This window comes from Cryptomeria japonica, chromosome 8 (assembly GCF_030272615.1).
Source record: "Cryptomeria japonica chromosome 8, Sugi_1.0, whole genome shotgun sequence".
NCBI lineage: Eukaryota > Viridiplantae > Streptophyta > Pinopsida > Cupressales > Cupressaceae > Cryptomeria > Cryptomeria japonica.
Window position 1 is genome coordinate 98,366,505 of NC_081412.1, and position 25,414 is coordinate 98,391,918.

The window sequence follows — 25,414 nt, forward strand, 5'->3', positions numbered from 1 at the left end:
CCATTCTGATGTCTGTGTCTGAATGCCTTCACATATGCTGCCAACTGTCTCGTTACTTCAAGTAACACAATTCTGTCTGTCGGATATCTCGGCAACATGTATGGAGGTAAAGGACATCCATGCACTCTAATATAAGTGAACTTGGGAAACTGAATGAACCAAGCACCGTACCTCTTTATGAATTCCTGTGCATCCTGAGATAATCTGTTGTGAATTCCACCTTGCAACGTCCTTGTGATGTGCATCGTGAAGGTATCATTAACTAGCTTGTAGTTGCTCCCTGGCGGATGATGCAAGTAGGCATAGGAATCACAAGCTCTGACCTCGCTGGGTCCTCTTCCAATCACTCCTCTGTGAGGTAGTCCTGCGTACTCAACACTCCTAATCAAGGCATAGATGACATATGAACTCATGTGGAAGGACTTAGTAGCCTTGAGTCTCCTCAACTGTACGTCCAAGCAATGGCTAATCATCCTAGCCCAATGTATCGTACCTTTCCCTTGAACAATCACCTGGATGAAGTAGAACATCCACTTCTCAAAATAGAAGGCATGAGGGGCTCCTGTAACTCGGTTGAGCATGGTAATCAAATCTCTGTACTCCTCCTGGAAATCAAGCCTGTGCGGTGTGTTCGGGACCTTGCTCAGACGGGGACGACTCTTGAGTAACCAGTTCTTATTGATAATGCTTAGACAAGCATCGGGATCATCTTCGTACATTGATCTGGCTCCTTCTATGCTCTTGTATATCATGTCCCTATGCTCTGGAAGATGGAAAGCTTCACTTATAGCTTCCTCTGAAAGGTACGCCAAAGTGTTTCCTTCATTGGACACGATCGTCCTAGACTGTGGATCATAGTGACGAGCACACTCGATCATCAACTCATGGCACTGAACAGCTGGAGGAAAGCCGGCCGCCTTAATGATGCCACTCTCGATTATTCTCCGGGCGACAGGTGATGGCTTGCCAATGTAAGGGACCTCTCGAAACTTCTTCGTGCTGAAGTTACCCAAGTTTGTATCTCCAATGTTGCTCCACTTCGACACGATCTTGGTCTCCACTTCTTCGGTCTTTTGATCTTCTTTCATGAGAGCTGAACGACTGGTGGATGCTCCCGCCTTCGGGGTCGCCATACCTACACCACATTTCATAATGAGAAGCTAGATTTTGCAATAAATAACATAGATTAGAGAGTAAATTTTAGGAAACTTCATGATAAGTCTTTGAGTTATCATTTCCTAAAATAAAACGATTGAGCTAGGAATTCAAAATTCAAAATTTCAAAATTCAAAAAAAATTTAGACTATGACGATTAACGAATAAAACAATAAAACCAAATCGCCATACCTCAAATCGAGAGCTAACTCTAGAATGCAAAATAAAAAGGATTCGCCTCGGCAAAATTGACGTATAAATAGTCTTCAACGCAATCTCTCCTTTTAAAATATCAATTTCGCCACCTTTTGAGTCTTTGACGTGATCTCCTCTATCCTTGGCAAAGCAACGTTCCTCTTATCAAGTTCGCCACCCTTCAAGTTTTTTGACGTGATCTCCAATGGATTTGACAAGCTCGCACAAATGGAAACCTCAAGTTCGCACCTCCTTGCTTGGAATGAAATTCGCTCCACCTTGGATATCAATTCGCACTTTCCTTTGATCGCATATGAGATGAAAATGATAATGTGAAAATAATGATTTTCACCTCCCCTTTATAGCGCTCACCTCTTACCACCATATAGGCCGACTTTGGTAAAATAAAGCAATTTTTAAACGATTTTTTAATAAGTAATAAAGGCCGACCTCCATATCTTAGCGCTCTTTTGATTTTTTAATTAATAATTAATTAAATGCCTTTGTTTTTAAATTATCAAATTCGATTTTTTAAAGGCAAAATAATTAATAAATGTTAAGCGCAACATTTAAATGCTAATTTATTGAATTTCAAAAATTATCGATTTAGCATTTAAAATAAATTCAAAAAACATTTGTTTTGGGCGCCAAAATTTGAAAATGAAATATACATACCTCATCGCCCTGGTCCCTGACTGAGGGACAGGAGCGATCCATCAACTGGGTCTTGATCTTTGCATTTTTGACGTCCAAAATCTTCATCTCCACGTTCGAATCGATATTTTAGCTGGGTCCTTCGAGTTTGATTGACTTGTTTGTGCGAAGGAATATCTTTAAATGTGATATCGCCCTGGTCCCTTGGAGAGGGACAGGAGCGATCCTTGTCTTCTAGCTTGAAATTCATCGTTTTTGATTCTAACTCTCCGTTCATTGCCTTCCAAATGGCGTTTTAGACCTTGTGCAATTTTATTTTTCTATGATCTTCGAAGGATAACATGTGTCTTGGCAAATATCGCCCTGGTCCCTTGGAGAGGGACAGGAGCGATCCTCATAATTTCTCCTTGACCTGGCATCTTTAATTTCTAATCTTCATTGTAGGGCGAATAATAACATTGTTTGTTCATTCCATGCTTGTTCCACTTGATTTTTTGCAAGGCATTTAGACTTTAGAAAGATTATCGCCCTTGTCCCTTGGAGAGGGACAGGAGCGATCTGGAAGCTCTAGCCAAAATGTGTGATCTTTCAACCTTGATTCTTCGTTCATTGCCTTTTAAAGGACGTCCTTGATCTTGCGTGAACTCGCCTTGACATGCATTTAAAGGAAAATGAAGGATCCTATGCAAATCGCTCTGGTCCCTTCCTGAGGGACAGGAGCGATATAGTCTCTTTGTTCAATTTGATGATCATTTAACGTTTAACCCTTTTGCATATCACCTTCAAATGACACCTTAGACCTTGTGTGATCCGCAAAAACCTTGACCTCACGTGATTTTTGAGAGATTTAGCCAATATGAATAATATCGCTCTGGTCCCTTGGAGAGGGACAAGAGCGATCCTTGTGTCCTTGGTCAAATTTGCGAACTTTTAATCTTGGTTCGTTGTTCATCACGTTCCATATAGCATCTTTGACGTTGCCTATCCTTGCCTTGTCTTGGTTTTGAGGGAACATGGGTATTTTAATAAAAATCGCTCTGGTCCTTGTCCAAAGGACAGGAGCGATATGAGTCTTTTGCACAAATTGGTAGCATTTTAACGTTCAACACCTTGGTATATGACCTTCAAAGGACGCCTTGAACCTTTTACGACCTTGTAAAACATTAACTTAACGTGATTTTTGCATGAATTGGCCAATATATTCAATATCGCTCTGGTCCCTTCCTGAGGGACAGGAGCGAACTTCAAGTCTTTGGGTTCATGCTTGCGTTCTCCAACTTGCAATTGTCCTCCTTGGGTAAAACGTGATCCCTTGATCTTCCTTAATCACTTGGTGCTTGTTAATCTTTCGAAATCTATGCCCTTGTGCAAATTTCGCTCTGGTCCCTTCCTGAGGGACAGGAGCGAATTAGGTGTCTTGATGCAAATTCTTTAACTTGGCGACCTTTGTAACTTTGTGCCTGATGGAGATGTCTTAAAATGTCCTCACCACCTTGTTCTTCGCCTTGGAGTGTCCTGAACTTGGAGGAACGGCAATATAACCATTATATCGCCCTGGTCCCTTGGAGAGGGATAGGAGCGATCTTGCTCTTGTAGGCTCCACATCACATTGCTAACCTCTAAAATTATCTTCAACGGATTCGTAACATTCCATTCCATTCATCCATGCCTTGGGTTTGATTGTAACTTAGCAAGAAATTTGTCTTAGACAAAAATCGCTCTGGTCCCTTGGAGAGGGACAGGAGCGAACTTAGGCATTTAGGTCTTTTGTTGACATTTGGTAATCTTCAATTTATCTTCAATGAGTTCATTTCACCCTGTTTCTTGCCTTCAAACTTATAACTTGCTTGATTTTCGTCCAGAACATGCCCTATGAAGAATATCGCTTTGGTCCCTGGGAGAGGGACGAGAGCTACAATGCACTTCGCCCTGGTCCCTTCCTGAGGGACAGGAGCGATTTTGGCATTCTGGACCACTCTCCTTCATGTCGGCACTTCAAGTTATATTCATTTGATAAAACATATCTCTTTGGACATCTTCAAATCGTCAAATCATTAAAATCCTGCAAGGACAAAGCAATATTCGATTTGTAGCTCCGGTCCTTCACTGAGGGACCAGAGCGATTTTGCTCCTACAGGCATTTCCGTGTTCGTGAAATTCTTCAATTTATATTCAACGGAAAGATCACGCCATTCTTCACCACTTGCAATTCGAAATTCATCTTGACTCTGCAGGGACAGTAGGATATTTGAAAACGAGCTCCGGTCCTTCACTGAGGGACAGGAGCGATTTTGCTCCTACAGGCCAAAATAACATGATTTCACAAATTTAATCTCTTCACAAGGCGAAAACAAATCATTCCCCTTGCCCCGGATCAAAATCAAAAAACTCAAAATTTGGTCAAAAAGTACTCAATTGGACAAAATTCACATCTCATCATCAACACTTAGACAAATTTAAGCTCTGCACTCAAAAATTCCAATTGAAAATAGACCATTTTGGCGAAATCATTGCATTCAAAATTTGCATTCTACGAAAGGAAGCTCAAAAGCTCTCAAAACTGACCGGATTCTGGCCTGAAAAGACGGCAATTAAAACCCTAAGGCTTGACCCTAAATCCAGACAATTGACTGACTAACAAAACCCTAAAAAAAAAAACGAAGCGAAAGGCGAGCGAAAACGAGCAAAAAGAGGGGGTCCCCATTTCAAATGGGGCGATGTGTGAAATGGTCACAACAATACCCAATTCGGCAACTTAGACTATTCAGCTAGAGAATGGTTCTATTCAAGATCTACTTTTGGTTCTTGGTATTTCCACCAACCTTCTTTCTATGTATCAGATTTGTGACTTTGGCACTAACAAGACAATTGATTTCTCACCTCATGATGTAGCTTTGAGAGCTTCGTGATCCTAAGATCATTGCGGCTTCAAAGAGTGTCGATCATGCATCTTGTGTATACAAGTTTGATGGTTTCAAGAGTTTATCAAGATCATCTCTTATAGCACATGCAAATTCCTTGAGCAAACTTGGGAAGGATTTGATCATGTCAATTACAAGCATCTACAAAAGGTGAGCATACAAGAATTGGTGATAGGCCTACCTAAGGTTCCATGCACTCAAGGTGCTTGTCGAGGTTGTGCAGTTGGCAAACATCACCAAAATCATTTTCCCAAAGGTAAGGCCACTTGTGCCAAAGAACCTTTCCAATTGGTACAGTGACCTCATGTCATTTTTGACTCCTTTGTTAGGGATCAAGTATGTTCTCACTTTTTATTGATGACTTCTCCAAACGTACATGGATGTACTTTCCTAAGTACAAGAGGGAGGTAATTAATATTTTCAGGATCATCAAGGCATTTGTAGGGAATTAATATGCTCTTTCTATAAGGAGGACACAAACAATGGGAGAGAATATGTCAATCAAGATTTCAAGGATTTTTCCAATGAGCACAATATTCAACATTAGCTTACAATTCCTTACACTCATCAAAAAATGGTTTAGCTAAGAGAAAGAGCATAAGTTTACAAGAGATAACAATTGTATGATATATGGAATCCACTTTTTCGGCTGAAACAATGAATTGTGCAAATTATATTCAAAATTGCATGTCACATAACGCAATGCAAATTATGACTCCTAAGAGGCTTGGTCCCATGTCAAGTCAATTGAATCTTCATTTAGCGTATTCGGTAGTGAGGCTTGGATATTTATTCCAAATGGTCAAGAAAAAACCATAAAGAGGAAAAGCCAACCACTCATGTTTGTTGGCTACAATGAGGATGGTAAGGCCTAAATGTACGTTGATACTATTTCTAGAGAACTTGTTCAAAGGGATGTCTAGTTTCATGAGAGCTTTCCTCCAATGGATTCTCCATCACTATCCCTCATTACCAACTCCTCCATTGTCTCCTGAGGATGAGGATGTTGTTCCAAATCAACCACCTCCGATTACAAACATTTTGCCCCTGTGGACCCACGTTATTCTTGCTACAGCTGGATCTTTGGCTAGTCATCCTTCAAAATTTCATCATACTTATTCATAGCTATCAAGTGCTAATCTTTTGAGTCATGCCATATCAAATGATCCTCAAAAGTTTTCAAATGTTGTAAGTATCCTTGAGTAGGACACAACAATTGCAAAGGAGTATTCTTCTTTAATGAAGAATCATACTTGAGATCTTATTTCTACTTTTAGGGGAAAAAAGTTGGTTTGATGCAAGAGGGTGCACCACATTAAATATGCAGCTAATGGTTCTATGGACAAATACAAGGCACATCTTGTGGCTAAAGAACTTTCAAAATTCATAGGGAGATTATATGGATCAGCCTCGAAGTTTTGTGCAAGATCCTTCACTAGTTTTCAAGCTTCAACGTTCATTATATGGTCTCAAAAAAGCCACTCAAGCTTGGTATGCGAGGATGGACCGTTTCTTACTTTCTTATGGATTCGCTCAATTCCATTCTAATCCCTTAACCTATACCCAAAGATACGGAGATGGTCTTGTGATTCTATTAATGTATTTGGATGAATTGATTCTTACAGGTAGCTCATCTTCAATGATCCAAAGACTACAGCGAGCATTGATGGAGCAATTTTATATGATGGATGATGAATTTTAGCATTACATTCTTGATTTATAGGTTATTTAGTCTTCAAAAGGAATCACCATTTTTCAGCAACACTCATTAGTTTTATTCAGAGTTTTGACATGCTTAATTGCAAGGATACCCCCACTCCATTCCAATCTGGTGTTGTATTGCCTTCCAATTGCTCCATTACTAAGGTTGATTTCATGGTGTACAAGCAATTAGGTTGCAATCTTTTGTACCCAACACATTCTTGTCCTCATATTTCTTTTGTGGTTGGACTTGTTTCTCGATTCTCTTAGGATCCACACAAGAGTTATTGGAAGGTTGCCAAACATATTTTGAGATATATTCAAGGGCCTTGCATTTCGGTATTCACTATACATCAGGAGACTCTCGAGTTGTTAGGTTCACTAACTTGGATTGGGCTAGTGATGTTAATGATGGAAAGTCTACTCCTACCATGTCTTTTGCAGATCTATCCCCATTGCATGGTCTTGCAAGAATCAATCTATTATTGCATTATCATCTACAAAGGCAAAGTAGCAAGCAGTAATTTTGGCTAAACAAGAGGTTCTTTGGATTTGACAATTGTTGACAAAGTTTATATTTCATCCTGATAGTCCCACCATTCTTTGGTGTGACAATTGAAGTGCCATACATATTTATTGCAACAGTGGAGCATTAGTTAACTAGGAATATTGAGATCCACATGCACTTCATACAGCAGCCCATCAAAGATGGTCTTCTCAACTTGTAGTATTTGCCAACAAAAGAGCAAGTTGTGGACATCTTCACTAAGCCTTTGTCATTGCCTCATTATCTTCAACTGTGATTAATGCTTGGGGTGAAGAATCCTTTGGGGGTCTTCTAGAATCCCTCTTTTCTTCATGTTTTCTTTACATATTTGTTTCTCTTTTGAAGAAGAATTTTCCCCACATGCTTCTACTTTTCTCCATTTATGAGAGATATTTTGTTGTACATTGGTACCTCATCAAGCCTAGTTGTCAAGACCCAGATTTACTTTTTATGCATTATTTTGTACCTACCTTTGATGTACTTAAGTGAGGTTGTTGGTGTGAACAAGGTGTATTACCTGAGTAGTTACACTTAGGATCTATTTGCATCTTATTACTTAAACTTATTTAGGTCCTTTTCTTTTTATTCTCATTTCATAAGATTTAGAAACGTGGCATATCTTACTTCATCTTAGTGTTTTATCCTTGCCCATATAGCAAGGTCATCTCATTGTATTGTAGTATACTATATTCATTTTTTATGTGGAAATAGAGAAATTCTTTATTGCATCTCTCTCTCATATAAAGCTTTTATGGTTTCGTTGATATATTGTTGTACCTATGAGTTCTTACATAACTCCAAGACCATGCATCTCACATGTATGCATATGAAGAGCTGCAACAAAAATATCTCGTGTCTTCATTTGAGACCTTTGAATATGAATCATCATTCAATTGCGTTTTTGGCTTTCGTCTCCTTGCAATTCTTCTTGATGTGAATGGTTTAATTATAGGTCCAAGATTTAACTTTAGATTTCCCAAGAGATTTAGATCCCTCCTTCAACATGGATCTTTCATCTCCCTTCTTCCCCTTCATTGAACGACCTCTAATAACTAAAGCATTTTTAGTAGATTCCCACCTCATCTCTTCAAATGTCAAGGCTTTGACTACCACTTCAAGGTTCGACTTAGAGGCGGTGCTTCTAATTACCATCTCCAAGTTGTCCCGCAAATCTAGTAGGAAGCATCGCAAGGCTATGCGCTGATCTTTGTTCAACTTCACATCAATGGATGCTAATTGAGTGAAAATGTCATTTAATGCATTTTGGTTGTGTTACTGTATCACCTGCAGACTGACCAGATCCAAGTCCAATTTGAACCAGATCTATGATCCAATCTGATCCATTTGTGGATCTGGGCGATTAAACTTTTTGTTTTGTTTTCTCACCTTTGACTTGGTCTTTTAAAAAAATTATGAACATGGTGTGTGACACGAAGGTCCATGTGGTTTTGAAGGTCTCCATTTGGGCATGATGGTGCTACCCCTAGAATACACGACGGGCATCGCCCCTCAACCCACCTAGGAGCACTATCCCCAAACCCCTGAAAAGTTGTGGGTTATGGAGCCAAAGCATACTGACTTGGATATTCCACTTTCCAACATGTTACACTAGGAGTCTGGTTATGTAGTAATTGTTTGTCAACTTTCGAGTAGTTATAGGAAGCAATAGAAAGTTGTGTTCTGTGTGGCAATCATCAAGCTATTTAGATTAACTATGTAGTTAAGGAACAGAGGTCGATACTTGGCTGATCATCTTGGTTTACTTCTACAAAGAGCTTCATGTGTGAATAAAGAAATATTTTATTACTCTCTTTGTTATCTAATTCAAGCATTGGTTTTATCAAAAAGAAAAGTAAATATAAGTGTCAATCATTTATGTACCTAAAAGCAAGATCCCCCTATGCAAAACACTCATTCAAACAAGGATTAACAATAGAGTCAATATACCCTCTCCTCCCACAAATATAAACAAGTTATTTGGCTCTAATACCAATGAAAGGAAATAAATCAATCTTATAAGAGAAACACTGTAAAATAAGTTCAGATTTTTTTTTTAAATTACATAATGACATAGACATTACAAGATTTCCCTTAGGAAAACCTTTCAGGAAAAATACTAGCAATAATAGCACACCCAAATATATTATCAGAGACATGGTTACAATACAAGAGTCTTGATTATTAGAATAATATCTTTCTCTTTGTGTTATTAATGGTCATTTAAGTTGTTTCTAATTTCGCCTCTAGTTAACGATTGTTTCTTTTAGAAACATCGTCTTTGTAACTCTATTTAAAGGAGCTTTGTCTCCTTGATTAATTGAACAACATCGATTCTTTGAAATCCATATGCTTTTGCATCTGTATTATGGTGTCAGAGCCTTGGTTATTTTCGAAATAATTTTTCAATTAAAAATTCATCATGAATTTTTAATAGTTTTTTTTGAAAAATTTATTTGTTTATTCGAAATTGCTACTTTGGCAGTTCGTTTTGGCTGCAGCTACTAGGGTTTTCTGGCTATTTTCTGCCCTCTCCCACGACCCGTCTCTCCTGCATTTCGCACAACCATGCAACGCGTTTTTTCCCCGCCTGCAGATTTTTTTTCTGCCATTTTTGGACGGAAATCTGCATTTTCGGCTAGGGTTTTGACCCTCCAAATTCAGTCGAAAAAATTTTCTGAGCATAGATTCGTGATGGGTTTTTCGAGATCTCAACTAGGTCATTGTCAGAATTTTGTGGGTGCCTCGATTTTTGTGCCTCGATTTTCAAGCCAACGGATCCAGATTCCGACAGCAGATTCTTTGTGGGTTTTTCGCAAGGATTTATGGGTTGTCTTCGGATTTTTCAGGGTCAACCAGAATTTTTTTTCTTGAAATTCATGCCCGCCGTACTTCATTTTTTGAAGTCTGTACCTGTACCTGCATCTACCTCTGTTTCTGCATTGGGATTCAGATTTTTTGAATTCCGTGCCAACACCTCTTCTCAATTTTTTTGTTTTCCGTGCATTGGGAAACATGCAAGATGGTGTCATTGACCAACTTGATGTTGGAAGGCAATCAGGTTTTGTGCACTTAGCATCTTCTCAATACCTCGTTTTTCGTGCCTCGAAAAGCGTGAAGATGGTTTATGGGCATCGATGTTTGTTTCGGTTTTTAATATTTTTTTACCTAAAAAAAAATTCTGATGGGTTTTAATAATTTTTCCCTTGAAAAAATTTGTGGGTTTTAATAATTTTGTCCTAAAAAATTATCTGTGGGTTTTTAAATATTTTGTCCCTGTAAAAAAAATCATGAGGGTTTATGATTTTTTCCTCAAAAATTGTACTTTGCTGCAGTCTGTTTTTCGTCGCACCTGGAGTTGTTGTGCGAACATCTGCACTAGTCTCTTATTTGCAATCTATTTTCGGGCATCTTGCTCATCTGCAATAGTTTGGAGGGTTTGCCGATTTTTTCCTCAAAATCGTGATAGCTGTTCTTGGTGTGTCTCTGGTTACAGGGAGGGATAGTTCTCCAACATCAGGTTGGACGGTTGGTGTTGTTTTGGGTATCTCCAGAAGTTCTGCAGTTTCTGGAAGGGTTGGTGGCAAACTCATCTCAAGTGGCAGAGTAAGTGGCAGAGTCTTGTCTTCTGTTGCAGTGTGTTCTGAGAAGGGGGCAACCTTCTCTGTTATTTCTCTTGGTAATTAGAACGATGACCATTAAGGGAGGGTATTAGAATAATATCTTTCTCTTTGTGTTATTAATGGTCATTTAAGTTGTTTCTAATTTCGCCTCTAGTTAACTATTGTTTTTTTTAGAAACATCGTCTTTGTAACTCTATTTAAAGGAGCTTTGTCTCCTTGATTAATTGAACAACATCAATTCTTTGAAATCCATATGCTTTTGCATCTGTATTATTGATACCATGGAGATCCTCAATTCTATCTTTTGAAATCAATCTAAAAACATGTACTTGCAATAAAATTAGCCAAGAACCTCCTTTCTAAGCCTCCAATATATTGACAAAGGAGATCCAAGAAACAATGAGCTAAATATTGAAATAAATATTGAGGAAGCTTAATGCCAAATTCTCTAAATGCAATGTCCATTTGCTAAAGACAATAAAGTGCAGAATAAGATTAGTGGCACTGCCCTTCCTAAAGAGTACCAAATGATGCTCATGTAGTTTCACTCACCATTTCACTTCTTCCCAGAACAGATCCAACAGTCAATAGCAGTTCACATTTGCTATTTGGGATCTCAATGGATTTTCTGCTCCTTCATAACCTAAACTAAGTGAGCATAAGGTACAGTTTTTTATCATTGATATTGACTTAGTCATGGACTTCATTATCTTAATTGGGAATTGGGAACTGGTTTCGAAAGGGTTGAAATCTTAAGACATTGCACTATTCTTCTTGTCCATTTACTCTCCAATTATTTGAAAAAACCCTTAAGAGGATCCTTTTTAAGTTATTTTTTTATGTCAACCCTAAAATATTCCAAAACCAGCTCAAATCTAAAAACTGATGTTGCACAAATTCATTGCTATTAGGTTAACAAGTTAATTTAGAGTTTCCTAAATGCAGTGCATATCCTCCCTAAAGTTGACCTCATTAGCGAATTCCTAGGACATATATTAGTGTTCTTGTAAGTGAATTGCCACTTTAACAAAGTCTACCTTGCCCACAGCCAATATTTAACGGTTTCAATATACAATTCCCAAAATAAGTGCAATAATTTATGATCAGCAAATCAGAATACCAAACAAATTTTTAGATTTCCTTTGCAAGAATGTGCATAAATTATACTTACTAATGTTTTTACTCATATGTTGACTATCAAAAATTGTATGAGAGTGGAATTCACAATACCTGCATCTCCTCAAGTGGAATATATTTAACAAGGCCACTGACAACGGTTCGTGGAGAAGATTCTCCAACATCAATCTCTTCCACATACAATGAATCTGCATCTGGATGTCTCTGTGCTTTGGTGATAAGGCCCACTCGGATGTCAATCCTTGCTATTGAAACTGGGACATCTTTCGCTGTTGATGTTGTATTTTTTCCTTTCACTGCTTCTGATTTTTTAGGTTGTGCTCCCTTCTTCGTCACTTCTGTTCTTGCATATTTCAAACAACAGAAAATCCAATCACGTAATCACCAAAGCACCATGTTAGCTGGTCTAGAAGTCTAAATAAATAATATTAAATTTAACAGCAATATTACGAAAATTGTAAAGAATACAATTAAAATATGTCAAAACCTATCCACACACAATTTCCCTCATGGTCTTTGTAAAGAACAAATACATGTTATTTAATAGACAGGAGAGGGCAGACTTTGTATTTCAGAAACCCAAGCCATTTTGTGTCCTCTTTAAATGTGCCATTCCGTTTAATACCTCCTCAATTTCTCTATGTTTCGACCATAAATTAATTATTGATTGTTTGTAATCAGTTTCCAGGTAGCCCTTACTGCCATATTTTGAACAAGACAAGACAACATAAACAGCTCAAAGCCCTAAACCAAGTAGCATACATAACAAGAAGAGACTATACATTCTAGTTATCATACAAAACAAATGAAAAACAATGATAAATCTTGGCTCTGAGACTCAGGTTCGACTTGGACGATGGCAAACCTATTTTTGTTTGACTCGATCTCTAGATAAGAGCTGAACAAATTGATTTTCATAAAAAAAAGATTTTGCAAAATCTAGCTGTCTTGACATAGAATTCTCTTCCTAAAAGTTCATCAGACCCCCTACTAAAAAATAAAAGACTTGGGCAAATCTAGAAGTAAAAGTCCAGCCCATTTGACATATTTGTGGGACTAATCTTAGGTCTCAACCAGTTACACTATCAATATAAGTAATATTTTGCTCAATAATATCAGCTTCAAAAACTAAATCTCAAACTACTGTGTCATGTACAGTTTTCCAATCCATATCTGGGTTTGTGTTTTGCCAGCGTAGGTGTAGCAAGTATGCAGCTACTTTAAGTTTTTAGTTAGGAATGTTTGTGTTTGGAATAAGATGGCTGTATCTGTGTCTCTTCCAGTTGAGCGGTGATTGAGTCTTTCAGTTAGAGTGGCTGAGTGGTGTTGATATCATACCTGTCTGTGCCTGTCATTCAGTAAGAACTGTAATGGACTGGATTAAGGAGGGCATGTGGTCAGCTAATTAGACATTAAATAAGGAACTGTCATCAATTTTGGGAATAACTTGTTAGTCAACTGCCATTTATTGAGGAATGATTGCCTATAATAGAGGAAGAAGAATTGTATAATGCCCTGGATTGAGGAGAAGGGATGCACTTGAAGTTTAATAAAAACAACAAACATTTCCTTTCCCTAAGGTGAACAATGTTTTCCAGCAGCTGGGGCCTTGGAGACAAGTCACGAAGCCCTTCCAGTGCAGAGGTCAGCTTCTTGAGGATGGAAACCACTAAGCAGCAGATGGACATTCAGACTGACATCTGGAATACCAGTAATGTCTAGTTCGGCATGGGAACGTGTTTTGTAAGCTGTCTTGGGTTGATGAATATCTATATGCTTATATCGTGTTTTGAAGAAATATAATAAATTTGTCGTTTTGTATGTTTTTAGTTCAGATCTTTACATACTGTTTCTAGAAGATGTTCAAGTTTGCAAAAAAGGGTGAAGTCCACAAAAATGTAATGTCCACATAATGCAAAATGTGTGCAGGAAAATAAGCTAGATCCTTCAACCCATAGTTAAAAAACTTGATAGGTACAATTTTGGCTCAAACTCACCAATTCAGAAAAATCTCAGCATATTAAAAAAATATTTAAATTCATTTTCTTTGCATAACTTGGCTAGGTGAGCTACAGGGCAATTTTCTTGACCTTCATTTTGACTAGTGAGCACTCACAATTTCAACAAGTTTTTGGAGTGTGTGCAGCGCAGATGCATGTGTGTGAGTGTACATGTGTTTGTCCAAGTGTGCATGTGTTATGCTTGTGTTATATGCATATACACATGTAGGCACATGTTAGAATTTCAGGAAATAATCACTCAGCTATTGTTCCTAGGTGCAGAAAATTAGCACAAACATCCTTAATTACAATACGATATTTACTGTTAGTTTTCCCAAATGCAGACACCAAATTCATGGGTTATATATAACCTTGTCACATACATCTTGTGTATTCAATTTTTTCTTTGGTAATAAAAATTATTCTTCCGCCAATGGTGTGTGTGTGTGGGTGTAGGTGGATGTGTGTGTGTGTGTGGGTGGATGTGTGGGTGTGTGTGGGTATGTGTGGGTGGGGGTGTGTGTGGGTATGTGTGTGTGTGGGTGTGGGTGTGGGTGGATGTGTGGGTGTGTGTGGGTGTGTGTGTGAGTGTGGGTGTGTGTGTGTGTGTGTGTGGGTGGGTGTGTGTGTGAGGGTGCGGGTACGTGTGTGTGCACGTATGCGTGCGCGCGCAGGGTTCAGGTGAATGTCCAAGAGATTGTGCTATAATGGCAATGGAAAAACTCATAAAAACTTCACATGGGTTGAAATCTCCTAGTATAATAAGATGGTCCAATAACATAGGAGGATGGGAAAAGGTTGTGGTATCACAGTAATTGGATATGTTTGCGCATGACCCATATTTACAAATGACAAGGATGTGGCCCCAAACATGCCCCACATTGCACTAAAGGCAGACTAAAATCACCCAAGATTTACAAAGCGAAAAAAGTAATTGAATATATATATATGAAGTTTCAAACATATATGTATATATGGGAAAGTTATAATAAAGGGTATATAGCACGATTAACTAAAGCATCACCAAGATCCTCAAATACTGGAAACAATCATCTACATTATTGATCTTACTTTCATATTTCTACTGTGAAGGATTTAACCTTGATTGTAAAGATAAGAACATTGCCCACAATGCACATAAAAATGGAATGTGATCAGCTTTCAAAAGACATGTTTGTGTCATATTCTAAACTCTGACAAGAAAACCTTTAACATGGTCTTTGAAAATCATCTCATATTTTATCCAAGCAGTTTCCAGTTAAAATCATTGAATATAAATTAATTCAGATGGTTTGTGTTTCTTCTTAAAGTCTTCTCCACACATGACGAACTTTCTTGAGACTTTCTAAATTATTGTGATCCCATTTTATAAGGTCTTCTTCAATTTAATGATTGATTTGGTTTTGGATGAGTTTTGGTCAGTTTTTAGTGATTGTACAGACTGATTTTTTGTAAAATATCTCAAATTTCTTTTTTTAAATTTTCCTTGTCACAAATAATCAACTTGGAAGACAGATCATCAGCTCTAGATACTTCCAATTGGATTTACTTTGGAATTTACAAAAAATTCCAGAACTTTAACAGTCACAAATTTTTGGATCTGAATCAACTTCTGTAGCAATATCAATCATCAACTAAATGCCAAAATAATTGTTTCTTCAATCTCTATAGGTTCAATAACTTTGGTTTGCCTGAGTAGTAGAAATGATTCTCTCCTCATACAAGTAGCGATGTCAGAGAATTAAAATTTTGGATCAATTCAGAAATAAAGTTTCCAGAATGGAGACAAGGGATGGGGGGAGGAGATTTGGTGACAACTTTTTCTAGGCCATCTTTGGGGTCAGCAAGGGACAGCAAATAGGATGGCTATATTAAAAATAGGGAAATTTTAAAACATCTAAGGAAAATTCAAATATTCATATGGTAACATTGATAAAAACATTCATCATATACATAACAGATCCTTGATAAATAACATTTGTGTTAAATTGAGAGTACACATTGAGTCAAACAAATTAGCAAATGTCAAAACTTAATTGCCTTCAAAATTCATTGTCAATATGCATGTGATATTAAAAAACAATATACAAGTTACAAGGAAATGCCCAAAGGCTAAAAGTTTCACTTTCAGATACAATCCTTTGTAAGGTTAAGTCTTTCATAGGTTAAGGCTAAAAGTTTCACTTTCAGATACAAGTTATTGAAGATTTAATTTAATTTTCCATATCAATCCTTTGTAAGGTTAAGTCTTTCATAATCTGAGTTAATTCAAAATAATATCAATTTGAAAATTCACAATTCTAAGGGTTTATCACATTATTTTCAAATTGTAATCTATTTATTCCCTTGAAAGGTCTCAAATCTCCTATCTTGAGATATTAGGCTCAAGCCTAACTTAAGCCTTTTTTTTGTGTAGGTATCAAATGACGACCCCCAAGGCCAGTGGATCCACTACCCGGCAAGCTCTCATCAAAGAAGATCAGAAGAACGATGACTTGGAGACCAAGATCAGAAGAACGAGTGGAGCACTATCGGAGACACCAATCTAGGAAACTTCAATGTGAAGAAGTTTCGAGAAGCACCCTACATCGACAAGCCGTAACCTGTTGCCAAGAGGATAATTGAGAGTGGCATCATCAAGGCCACAGGATTTCCTCCTACAGTCAAATGTCACAAACTAATGATTGAATGTGCCCAGCACTATGATTCACATTCGAGGACGATCGTAGCCAAGGATGGAACTGTCTTAGCCTATCTCTCAGAAGAAGCTATAAGTGAAGCTTTTCATCTCCCGGAGCCAAGAGATATGATCTACAAGAGCTTGGAAGGAGCTAGGTCTATCTACGAAGATGATCCCAATACCTATCTGAACTTCATCAACAAGAATTGGTTACTAAAGAGTAGGCCTCGCTTGAACAAAATACCTAATACGCCACACAGAATTGATTTCCAAGAAGAATTCAAGGACTTGATAACCATGCTCAATCGGGTTACTGGTGCCTCTCAAGTCGAATTCTTCTTCGACAAGTGGATGTTCTTCTTCATACAAGTGATTGTCCAAGGAAAAGGAATGCTCAATTGGGCTAGAATTATTAGCAACAACCTAGACGTGCAGTTGAGGAGGTTAAGCCCTACCAAGACTTTCCACATGAGTTCATATGTTATATATTCCTTAGTCAGAAGTTTTGAGTATGTAGGGCTACCACAGAGGAGTTGTTGGGAGAGGACCCGGAAAATTAAGAGTTTGTGATTCTTATGTTCAACTACATCATCCGCCAAGGAATGACTACAAGCTAATCAATGACACCTTCACGATGTATATCACCCGGACATTGCAAGGAGGGATTCATCACCGATTGTCTCCGGAAGCACAAGAGCTTGTGAAGAAACATGGTGTGTGGTTCATTCAGTTTCCAAAATTCACCTACATCAGGGTCCATGGATGCCCTTCACCTCCCTACATGTTGCCAAGGTATCCTATGGACAAAATAATATTACTTGAGGTGACTAGACAGTTGGCAGCTTATGCTAGACCATCAAGACATAAGCATGGAAATGGAATCCCCGTACCCATTCTACTAGGAAATTCAATTGAAGTGTGTCCTAATTCTCAAGCCGCGGAGGATGCAGAGAAGGAGTTATCTCTATATTCATTCACATCCTTTGCCTCAAGGGAGAATTTCGATCCTCATGGTCACATGGAAGAGACAGTTGGGAAGAAATACAAACATGAGTTTCAAGTGGAGGACTTCTGGATGAATGTTCAGGATGATATAAAAGTGAAAAGAAAGATGCATTCTAGATTACCCTTGGATCTCATCAGGAAATGTAAGGTTTACAGAGTAGCCGATCAAGCCCAGGACAATGGTAGCTATCTCCAATCATCCTATGAGAAGGAGGATAAAGAGGTGAAGATAGATTGGAACGAGCCCGAAGTTGCAGACCTAAGAGCATTGATGGATCCCGTTTTAACTTGCACTCGCAGATGGGTGGACGTACAACATCAAAAGTTGAAGGAGCAGAATGTATCCATGACATTCACCCTGGAAACAAGAACAGAAGAAGGAGAAGCAAGTGTGAGTGAGAATGCTTCTCATTCTAAAGGATTGAAAAGAAAGGAAGGACTTGAGAAGAGAGAACCTTCCAAGAAGAAACAAAAGGTGAATCCCAATCGTCCACCGAGTACGTCTTCTAGGCATGAAAAAGAAACAAGTCAAGGAGAAGATCAAAGACAAATAGTGTATGAGATTGATGAGTCTATGGAATCCGAGGTGCAGAATGATAAACAAGGTAAAGGACAAACACCTCAGCATTCATCAAGTCAATCTCTCCAGGTTGGTGCTAATGAACAACAAGAAGGAAGGAATGATGATGAAGCAACATCTCCCTTCAGAGAAGATAGACCCCTGCCTAAGGAAATACAAGTGAGAGAAAGAAAGTCTTCTATTCCAGATTGGCTAAAAGAAAGACTGACAAGGGTAGTTGTGGTCGAAGAGGAAGAACAAGTATTCGATTTGGAAAGTCTCATAGGAAATTCCCATGAAGAGATAGAAAAGAAGAAGGCCACAAAGATGTCAAAGGTAATTAGAGATGAAGCAGGATCCAAAAAGGTACAGATAGCTACACCAGTGGTGGACAAGTATGAGGATGAGATTCTAGCAGAGGAATATGATCTAGAGACATTTGATCTTGGTCCACTTACCTCCGAGCAAGCCATGGAAGAAGCAGCTGATTCAGTGAGAGCACTTAATGACAAACTCAAAGAAGAAATGGAAAAGAATAAGAAGCTAGAAAGAGAGGTTAGTGCTTGGAGAAATTACTTTAGTCATCTTAGTCAGCCATTGAGACAACAAGATCCAGCAGTATCACCTTTGCATGCACTTACTCCCGAATCGGTAAATGAGGCAGAAAAGATGAAGAACTTAGCCCGACTCATGAGTTCTTGGATTGATGAATCTTACAAGGTAGCCATTGAATTTGCAACAAGAATGATGAAGACAGTCCATCGGGCTATCCAGGTCCTTGAGATCATTCATAATCTATTGATAACTGTAGATGCATTCACTCACACTAGAGGCGTTATCATCCCGGTTTTGCAAGTGATAAGGACACCGAGACAAATTTTAGCACAAGAGAAGATAATGGATGGAGGAACCCACAGCCTTTTGCAATGGTCAACATTATTCCAAATGAAGGAAGTTCTTTTCGAAGACATCAATACCAGATGCAGCCGAGTTGAAGGCACTATCCACCCTATTCAAGACAAGGTGTTTGATATATTATGTACGATCCTTGACAGAAGGATTGAGATCGAGACAGATGTGGATGTCCAAGAGTTGGAAGACAGGATTAAGATCATTTTTTGCAAGGAAGAGAACATGGTCACAGAGGAGCAGCGAGGTCAGATGTATGCTACTATGTTCCTGATCGAGAAAACGAAAGAGCTAGAGCCTGGATGGGAGACGACCCTTCTCACAGCTTTTGATCAAGTCCTCCACTTGGAAGAACGAATGAAGAATCTTCATGAGATTTCCATTGCTGAAATTGAGGGAATTACGTCCAGATTCATTGAATATGCTATAAAAGAGCATAGGAAAGGGAACAAAATTCTAGATGAAAAGTTGTTATAAAATGATGTGGCAACTTTATTCCCATTGGGCTATGTTTCCTCGTTATTTGTGCCAATTCCTATTGGCTATGGATTGATAATGTTTATCTAAATGGGGACTTTTTTGTAACAAACCCTAATTAGGGTTTAGGTGTCAAAATCTCAGCCATTGATCTTCTTTTGATCCAGGCCGTTCGTTGTATTTGAGAGTGCTATATAAGCCCTCACTCATTTCATTTTAAAGAGTTAGAGAGTTAGAATCATAAAAGAAAAATAAGTTTAACATTGTCAGCAGCAAAGAAATAAGTAGTGAAGAGAGAAAGTTGAACAATTGTTGTTTTATTTGGCTATGAGATCAATGAAATATTGAAGTTATGGTGTTTTATTGCAATCCTTGTGGCTATTTTCATGGTTGTTTATCTTCTTGAATCACTCTTAGTAGAGATAGTATTTAAAGTTTTAAGATTCGAAAGACAAATGTTGCGCTTGATCTTTGATAAGACTCATATTCCAAACCACTAGCTCCTTACTGATTGTAAGTACGCCCTGTGTGGTCAACTGGAGACATTGAGATTGTTTAAGAGTTCAATCATTGTTGGAGGCATTGATATGTATCTTACTGATAGTATCTATCCCATTAATGATTTGAAAATCATTGAATCCCCTTAGAAGATCGCACCAATTCCAGTGGAGTTGTAATCTTTTGGCAATACTGAAATTGGTAGAGTTTTATCAAGACCAGTCCTCATTGAGTCGTTCTTAGGATTAGTTTAAGTATCACCTCCTTAAAACCTTTATCTTTTGATCTTTTTTGAAACATCAGTTAGTATTAGGAGAATCCAATTTCCTAATTGAAAAGTAGTTGCATGAACAAGCTTTCTCTGAAAGTACGTAAGGCCCCTTGTAAAACAGTAAACACAACGACCACTGGTGCTTATCCACGAGTAGAGATCTTACATAACAGAACCTTGAAGTTCCTCCGATTGTCCTTCTACGATATCTTCAGCATTCGGGAGCTTTATTCAAGAGATGATAAGGTACCTTTAGGTATTTTATTCTGTGTTTGGTCATGTACAAAAGACACATCAACAAGTACATGCCTTGCTACAACCCAATGTTCTACCTTAAAGGCTGTCACGAAGCAAGATAAGTAGCTCACAGCATAACTAAGATGAAGTTTAGTGGTTGTAAGGTAGATAAGGCTGCCAATTAGTTGCCTTAATGTTGATTCATTCACCACAAGTAAATTTGATTTGGCTAATAGTTTCAGCCCTTTCTTCATAGGTGTAGATGAAATTTTACAATCATTCATACCGAACTCATCCAACAAACTCCTAGCATACTTCGACTAAGAGGCAAAGATACTACCACGATGCAAAACCTCAACACCCAAACAATAATGCAGAAGTCCCAAGTTTGTCATATCAAAGGACTAGCACAAATTCTGTTTGATTTGCTCAATCAAATGTGTCGCACTACTAATAATGATCAAGTCATCAACATAGATGACCAGAAGAAGGATCTCACTACCAATGTTCTTGACATACAAGGACTCCTTTGAAAGTCATGTCCAAACAAATAATAATCAATTTTTATGTACCATGCCCGAGGAGCATGTTTGAGGCCATAGAGTGCTTTCACTAGTCTACATACTTGGTGTTCTTTACCAACAACCTTGAAACCCTAAGGCTGCATCATATAGACTTCTTCCTCCAATTCACCATTGAGTAAGGCACTCTTAACGTCCATTTGATAGACCTTCCAAGCAAATTGTGTTGCAATGACTAGAACAAATAGAGTGGTGCTCATCTTGCCTATGGGAGCAAATGTCTCCTCATAGTAGATGCCCTCTTTTTGTGAGAACCCTTTAGCCACCAACTAAGCCTTGTACTTATCAAGAGTTCCATCAACCTTATACTTGACTTTATAGACCCATTTGCAGCCAATGGGTTTCTTCCTAGGTGGAAGATCAAATAGAACCCATGTGTTATTCTTGAGAAGACTATGATGTTCAGCTTCCATAGCCTTCTCCCATTCAGGCTTTCCTTGTGCTTCAAAATACACCTGAGTCTCATAAATACTCTAAAGAATTGCCATGAGAGAAAAATTCACTATGTTCTTTTTTCTCTTGCCTCTAGAAGATCTCCCCTCAACAAGTTCATCATCACGAACAACACCAATGGTCTTTTCCCACCATTTAGGTCGACAAGGAGAAGCACTTGTATCTAATGTCGAAGGATCAACATGAGCAAGAGTGTCTGGAAGAAACTCATCGAGATGTTGATCTAGGTTTTCCTAAGGAAATTTTGGTCGAACAAGATCCTACCTAGGAGATTCAACATTCTTTGGTTCAGAATCATCAAAATCCCTCCCTTTAGGTGGAGCTAAGGAAAGTCAAACACCCAAACCCTTAAGCCTTTAAAGGTTGATCTTCAAGATTGAAAACAAGAGAAGAGAGCTAAAAAGGCTCTCCTTCTTTATCAAACACAACATCTCAACTGAATATGAGACGATCAGTGTCTACATCAATCAGCCGATAAGCCTTATGTGTTGTTTGTAATTAGGGTTGGGCCCTAAACCTCCAACGCATAAGGCTGGGCCCTAAACCTCCACGTCTCACCTCCACGCCACACTAAAACATACACGCCTCATGATAGGACCTATCCTAACTTTGCATTAAGCAATTAGTAAATTAAATAATTAAAAGGGTTCTATTTTGCAAAAGCCGACATGCTAAAAGGGGTTCGCTCCTTATATAAATAAGCATTCAACTCTCACCACAAACATCAATTGTAGCACTCACTTCATGCGAAATACACAAGTTTGGAGAATGCGAACTTCAGGAAGAAAGTCTTCAAGTTGAGGCGTGAATTACATCATTAGAAGGAGGCGAACTTAGTTAAGATTGTGCAAAGTTCTTGAGGATCTGTAAATCTGGGTTAAAAGAAGAAGCAAGCTATCAGCAACAAACACACACATGACAGTGAAGCAATCTGCCATTCTTTTTGTGACAGCAACATCTACTTCTACAAGTTCTTGAGATAAGTATTGTAACAATTGCATTACCATAATCTATAATCAGATCCGAGGATCTCTTTGGCTGGGTTTTTCCTCCTAGGAGGTTTTCCCAGGGTAACTGTGCTTTGTCCTTCTTTTTTTATTTCCTTTACTATGCTTAAATCTGGAAAACAATAAATTAATTAACCTAGTTTAAACTAATTCTGATTTTCTGAGTTTTATTCAATCTGAAAGTACTAAAAACAACATGGTATCAGAGCTAATTGGTTAGATCAATCTTCAGATTTAAAATTCAGTACACCTTTATTTCCAGATTGCTGTAGCTTTTGCAGATCAGGTCAATGGGGCTGAAAGTTGAAGATAGGCTTGATGGGAATCTAAATTTTACTGCATGGAAAGTTCGAATCAAGTAAACTCTTGAGGAAGAAGATCTTCTCCAATTCATTGAAGCGAAAGAGCTAACTGAACCTTCGGATGCAGCTGAGTTGAAACAATTCAAAAGGGATGCTATCAAGGCCAGGAAGATTCTCATTGATTCAGTCAAAGACCACCTCGTCACCTCTATTGCCTCATTCACCACTGCAAGGGAAATGTTCAGCCATCTACAAGGTACATATGAAGTTAACAATCTTAGTAGGGCAATTACGTTAAGACAACAACTACTTAATATCAAAATGGCTAAAGAAGATTCTGTTATTTCCTATTTCATAAAAATTTCAAAACTAAAGAATCAGCTAGGTTTAATTGGCCATAACATGGAAGATAAAGACCTTGTCATGATTGCCCTTAATGGTCTACCTCACTCTTGGGAGTCATTTATCCAAACCATAAGTGGTCGGTCGGAGTTACCCACTCTTGATCGCCTTAAGAATGATTGCATCCAGGAAGAGTCTCGCCTCTTCACAAGGAGTCAATCCAAGAGCCCCCATGTAGATGAACATCACATGCTTGCAGCTCAATGCAAGAAAAGGGGAAATTGGAAGCAACCTTATCCTAGAAGAAATAGGGATCCCAGATCCTTTAGTTCCCAACACCCTTGGAAGAAACCAAGAGATACCTCGCGTGTGCGATGTTTTAGATGTGACAAATTTGGTCATTATGCTAAGGAATGTCAGTTTAATCCTAACCAAAGTGAAGCAAACCTAAATGAAGTCTCAGAACAAAATGATGACTTCTTATTCATCTCCGCTCTATCTAGCAGTGTTCCCTTAGATAGCAATACATGGTTGATTGACAGTGGTGCCTCCAGACACATCACAGGTCACTGCGATCATCTTTCAGGCCTAGTAGAAAAGGATACCAGCCTTCACGTAGTAATTGGTGATGACGCTCGTTATTCGGTAAGAGTTTCTGGCTCTACTTCTCTAAAATTAGATTCTGGTATTTCCTTGCATCTTAGTGATATATTGTTTGTTCCTGGAATTAAAAGAAACCTAATTTCCATTTCTGCTCTAGAAGATAAAGGTTATCAAATTGCATTTTTTGAAGGAAAAGTTCTTGCTTGGTTGGTCTAAGAAAGATAGTTTTGAATCTGCTCGTATAATTGGTCATAGATATGATAGTCTTTATAAGCTCTCTACTAACCCTATTCAAGCCCTCATTAATGAGGCCCCAGAATCATGTGAGTTATGGCATAGAAGACTTGGACATCTACATTATCAAGCCCTTCCATCCCTTGAAAGATTAGTCAAAGGTATGCCTAAACTCAGTCAAATTCATGATAACACTTGTAAAGGTTGTGCTATTGGTAAGAATGTTAAAAGTCCTTTTCATAAAAGTAAAAATAGAGCTAAAGACAAACTAGAACTTGTTCACTCTGATTTATGTGGTCCTATGTCTATAGCATCTCCTAGTGGATTCCTTTATTATGTAATCTTCATAGATGATTTCTCTAGGAAAACTTGGATCTACTTCTTGAAATCTAAAGAATCTGATGAAGTCTTAAGTAAATTTAAGGAGTTTAAAGCATTAACTAAAACCCTCTCTGGTAAAAGAATCAAATGTTTAAGATCTGACAATGGAGGTGAGTACACCTCCGGTAGCTTTCATGATTTTTGTGTTGAGTCAGGAATTAAGAGGGAGTTTTGTGTTCCATACAATCCTCAACAAAATGGTGTTGCTGAAAGAAAGAATAGGACCATTGTGGAGGCTGCAAAGGCTATGATTCACGATCAAGACTTGCAGACCTTCCTATGGGCTGAGGCTTCTAGAACAGCAGTATATATCCAGAACAAATGTCCTCATCGTGCTCTAAAGAACATGACCCCGGAAGAAGCCTTCACGGGATTCAAACCAGACATTAGTCACCTCAGGATCTTTGGAAGTCCCGTCTATGTTCATGTGCCCAAGGAAAAGCGATCAAAGTTGGAACCCTCCGGAAAGAAAGGCATGCTAGTCGGATACAGTGAATCCTCCAAAGCATTCAGGATTTACATCCCAGGTCAAAGGTATGTTGAGGTAAGTAGGGATGTTAAATTTGAAGAAGACATTGCGTTTAAGAATCGAAAGGTTCTTGTGTTATTGATGAATCTGATGATAATCAAAATATGAATGTCGATACTAACCCTGAAATTTAGAGTGAGCAAGTTGAACCTCCACCACAAGACGATCATGATGATCCTCCAGAACCCATGAATCCCACTGATATTCCTAGTGACATTGTCGTTACCAAGAAGAGACCACTTTGGGTAAGAAACACCATTCAAGAAGCTGAAAGATTTGCTACTCCAAGTGGCACCTTCCGTGAAACTAAGAGACCTCAGGTATTTTCCAACTATGTTTCTTTAATGTGTAATCTCATTGAAACTAAACCTTGCAATGTTGAAGAAGCCTTAAGCCATCATACCTGGAAGCTTGCT

The 25,414-nt window shown here is 38.3% G+C and overlaps 1 protein-coding gene across 1 annotated transcript in view; it reads right to left on the minus strand.

Moving 5' to 3' along the window:
• LOC131063812 (probable methionine--tRNA ligase) overlaps positions 1–25,414 on the minus strand; it is a 111,486-nt gene that overhangs the window by 29,922 nt on the left and 56,150 nt on the right. Inside the window, exon 16 of the mRNA XM_057997755.2 lies at positions 12,024–12,268. Coding sequence (XP_057853738.2) covers positions 12,024–12,268 — 245 coding nt within the window. The remainder of the gene's footprint in view (positions 1–12,023; positions 12,269–25,414) is intronic.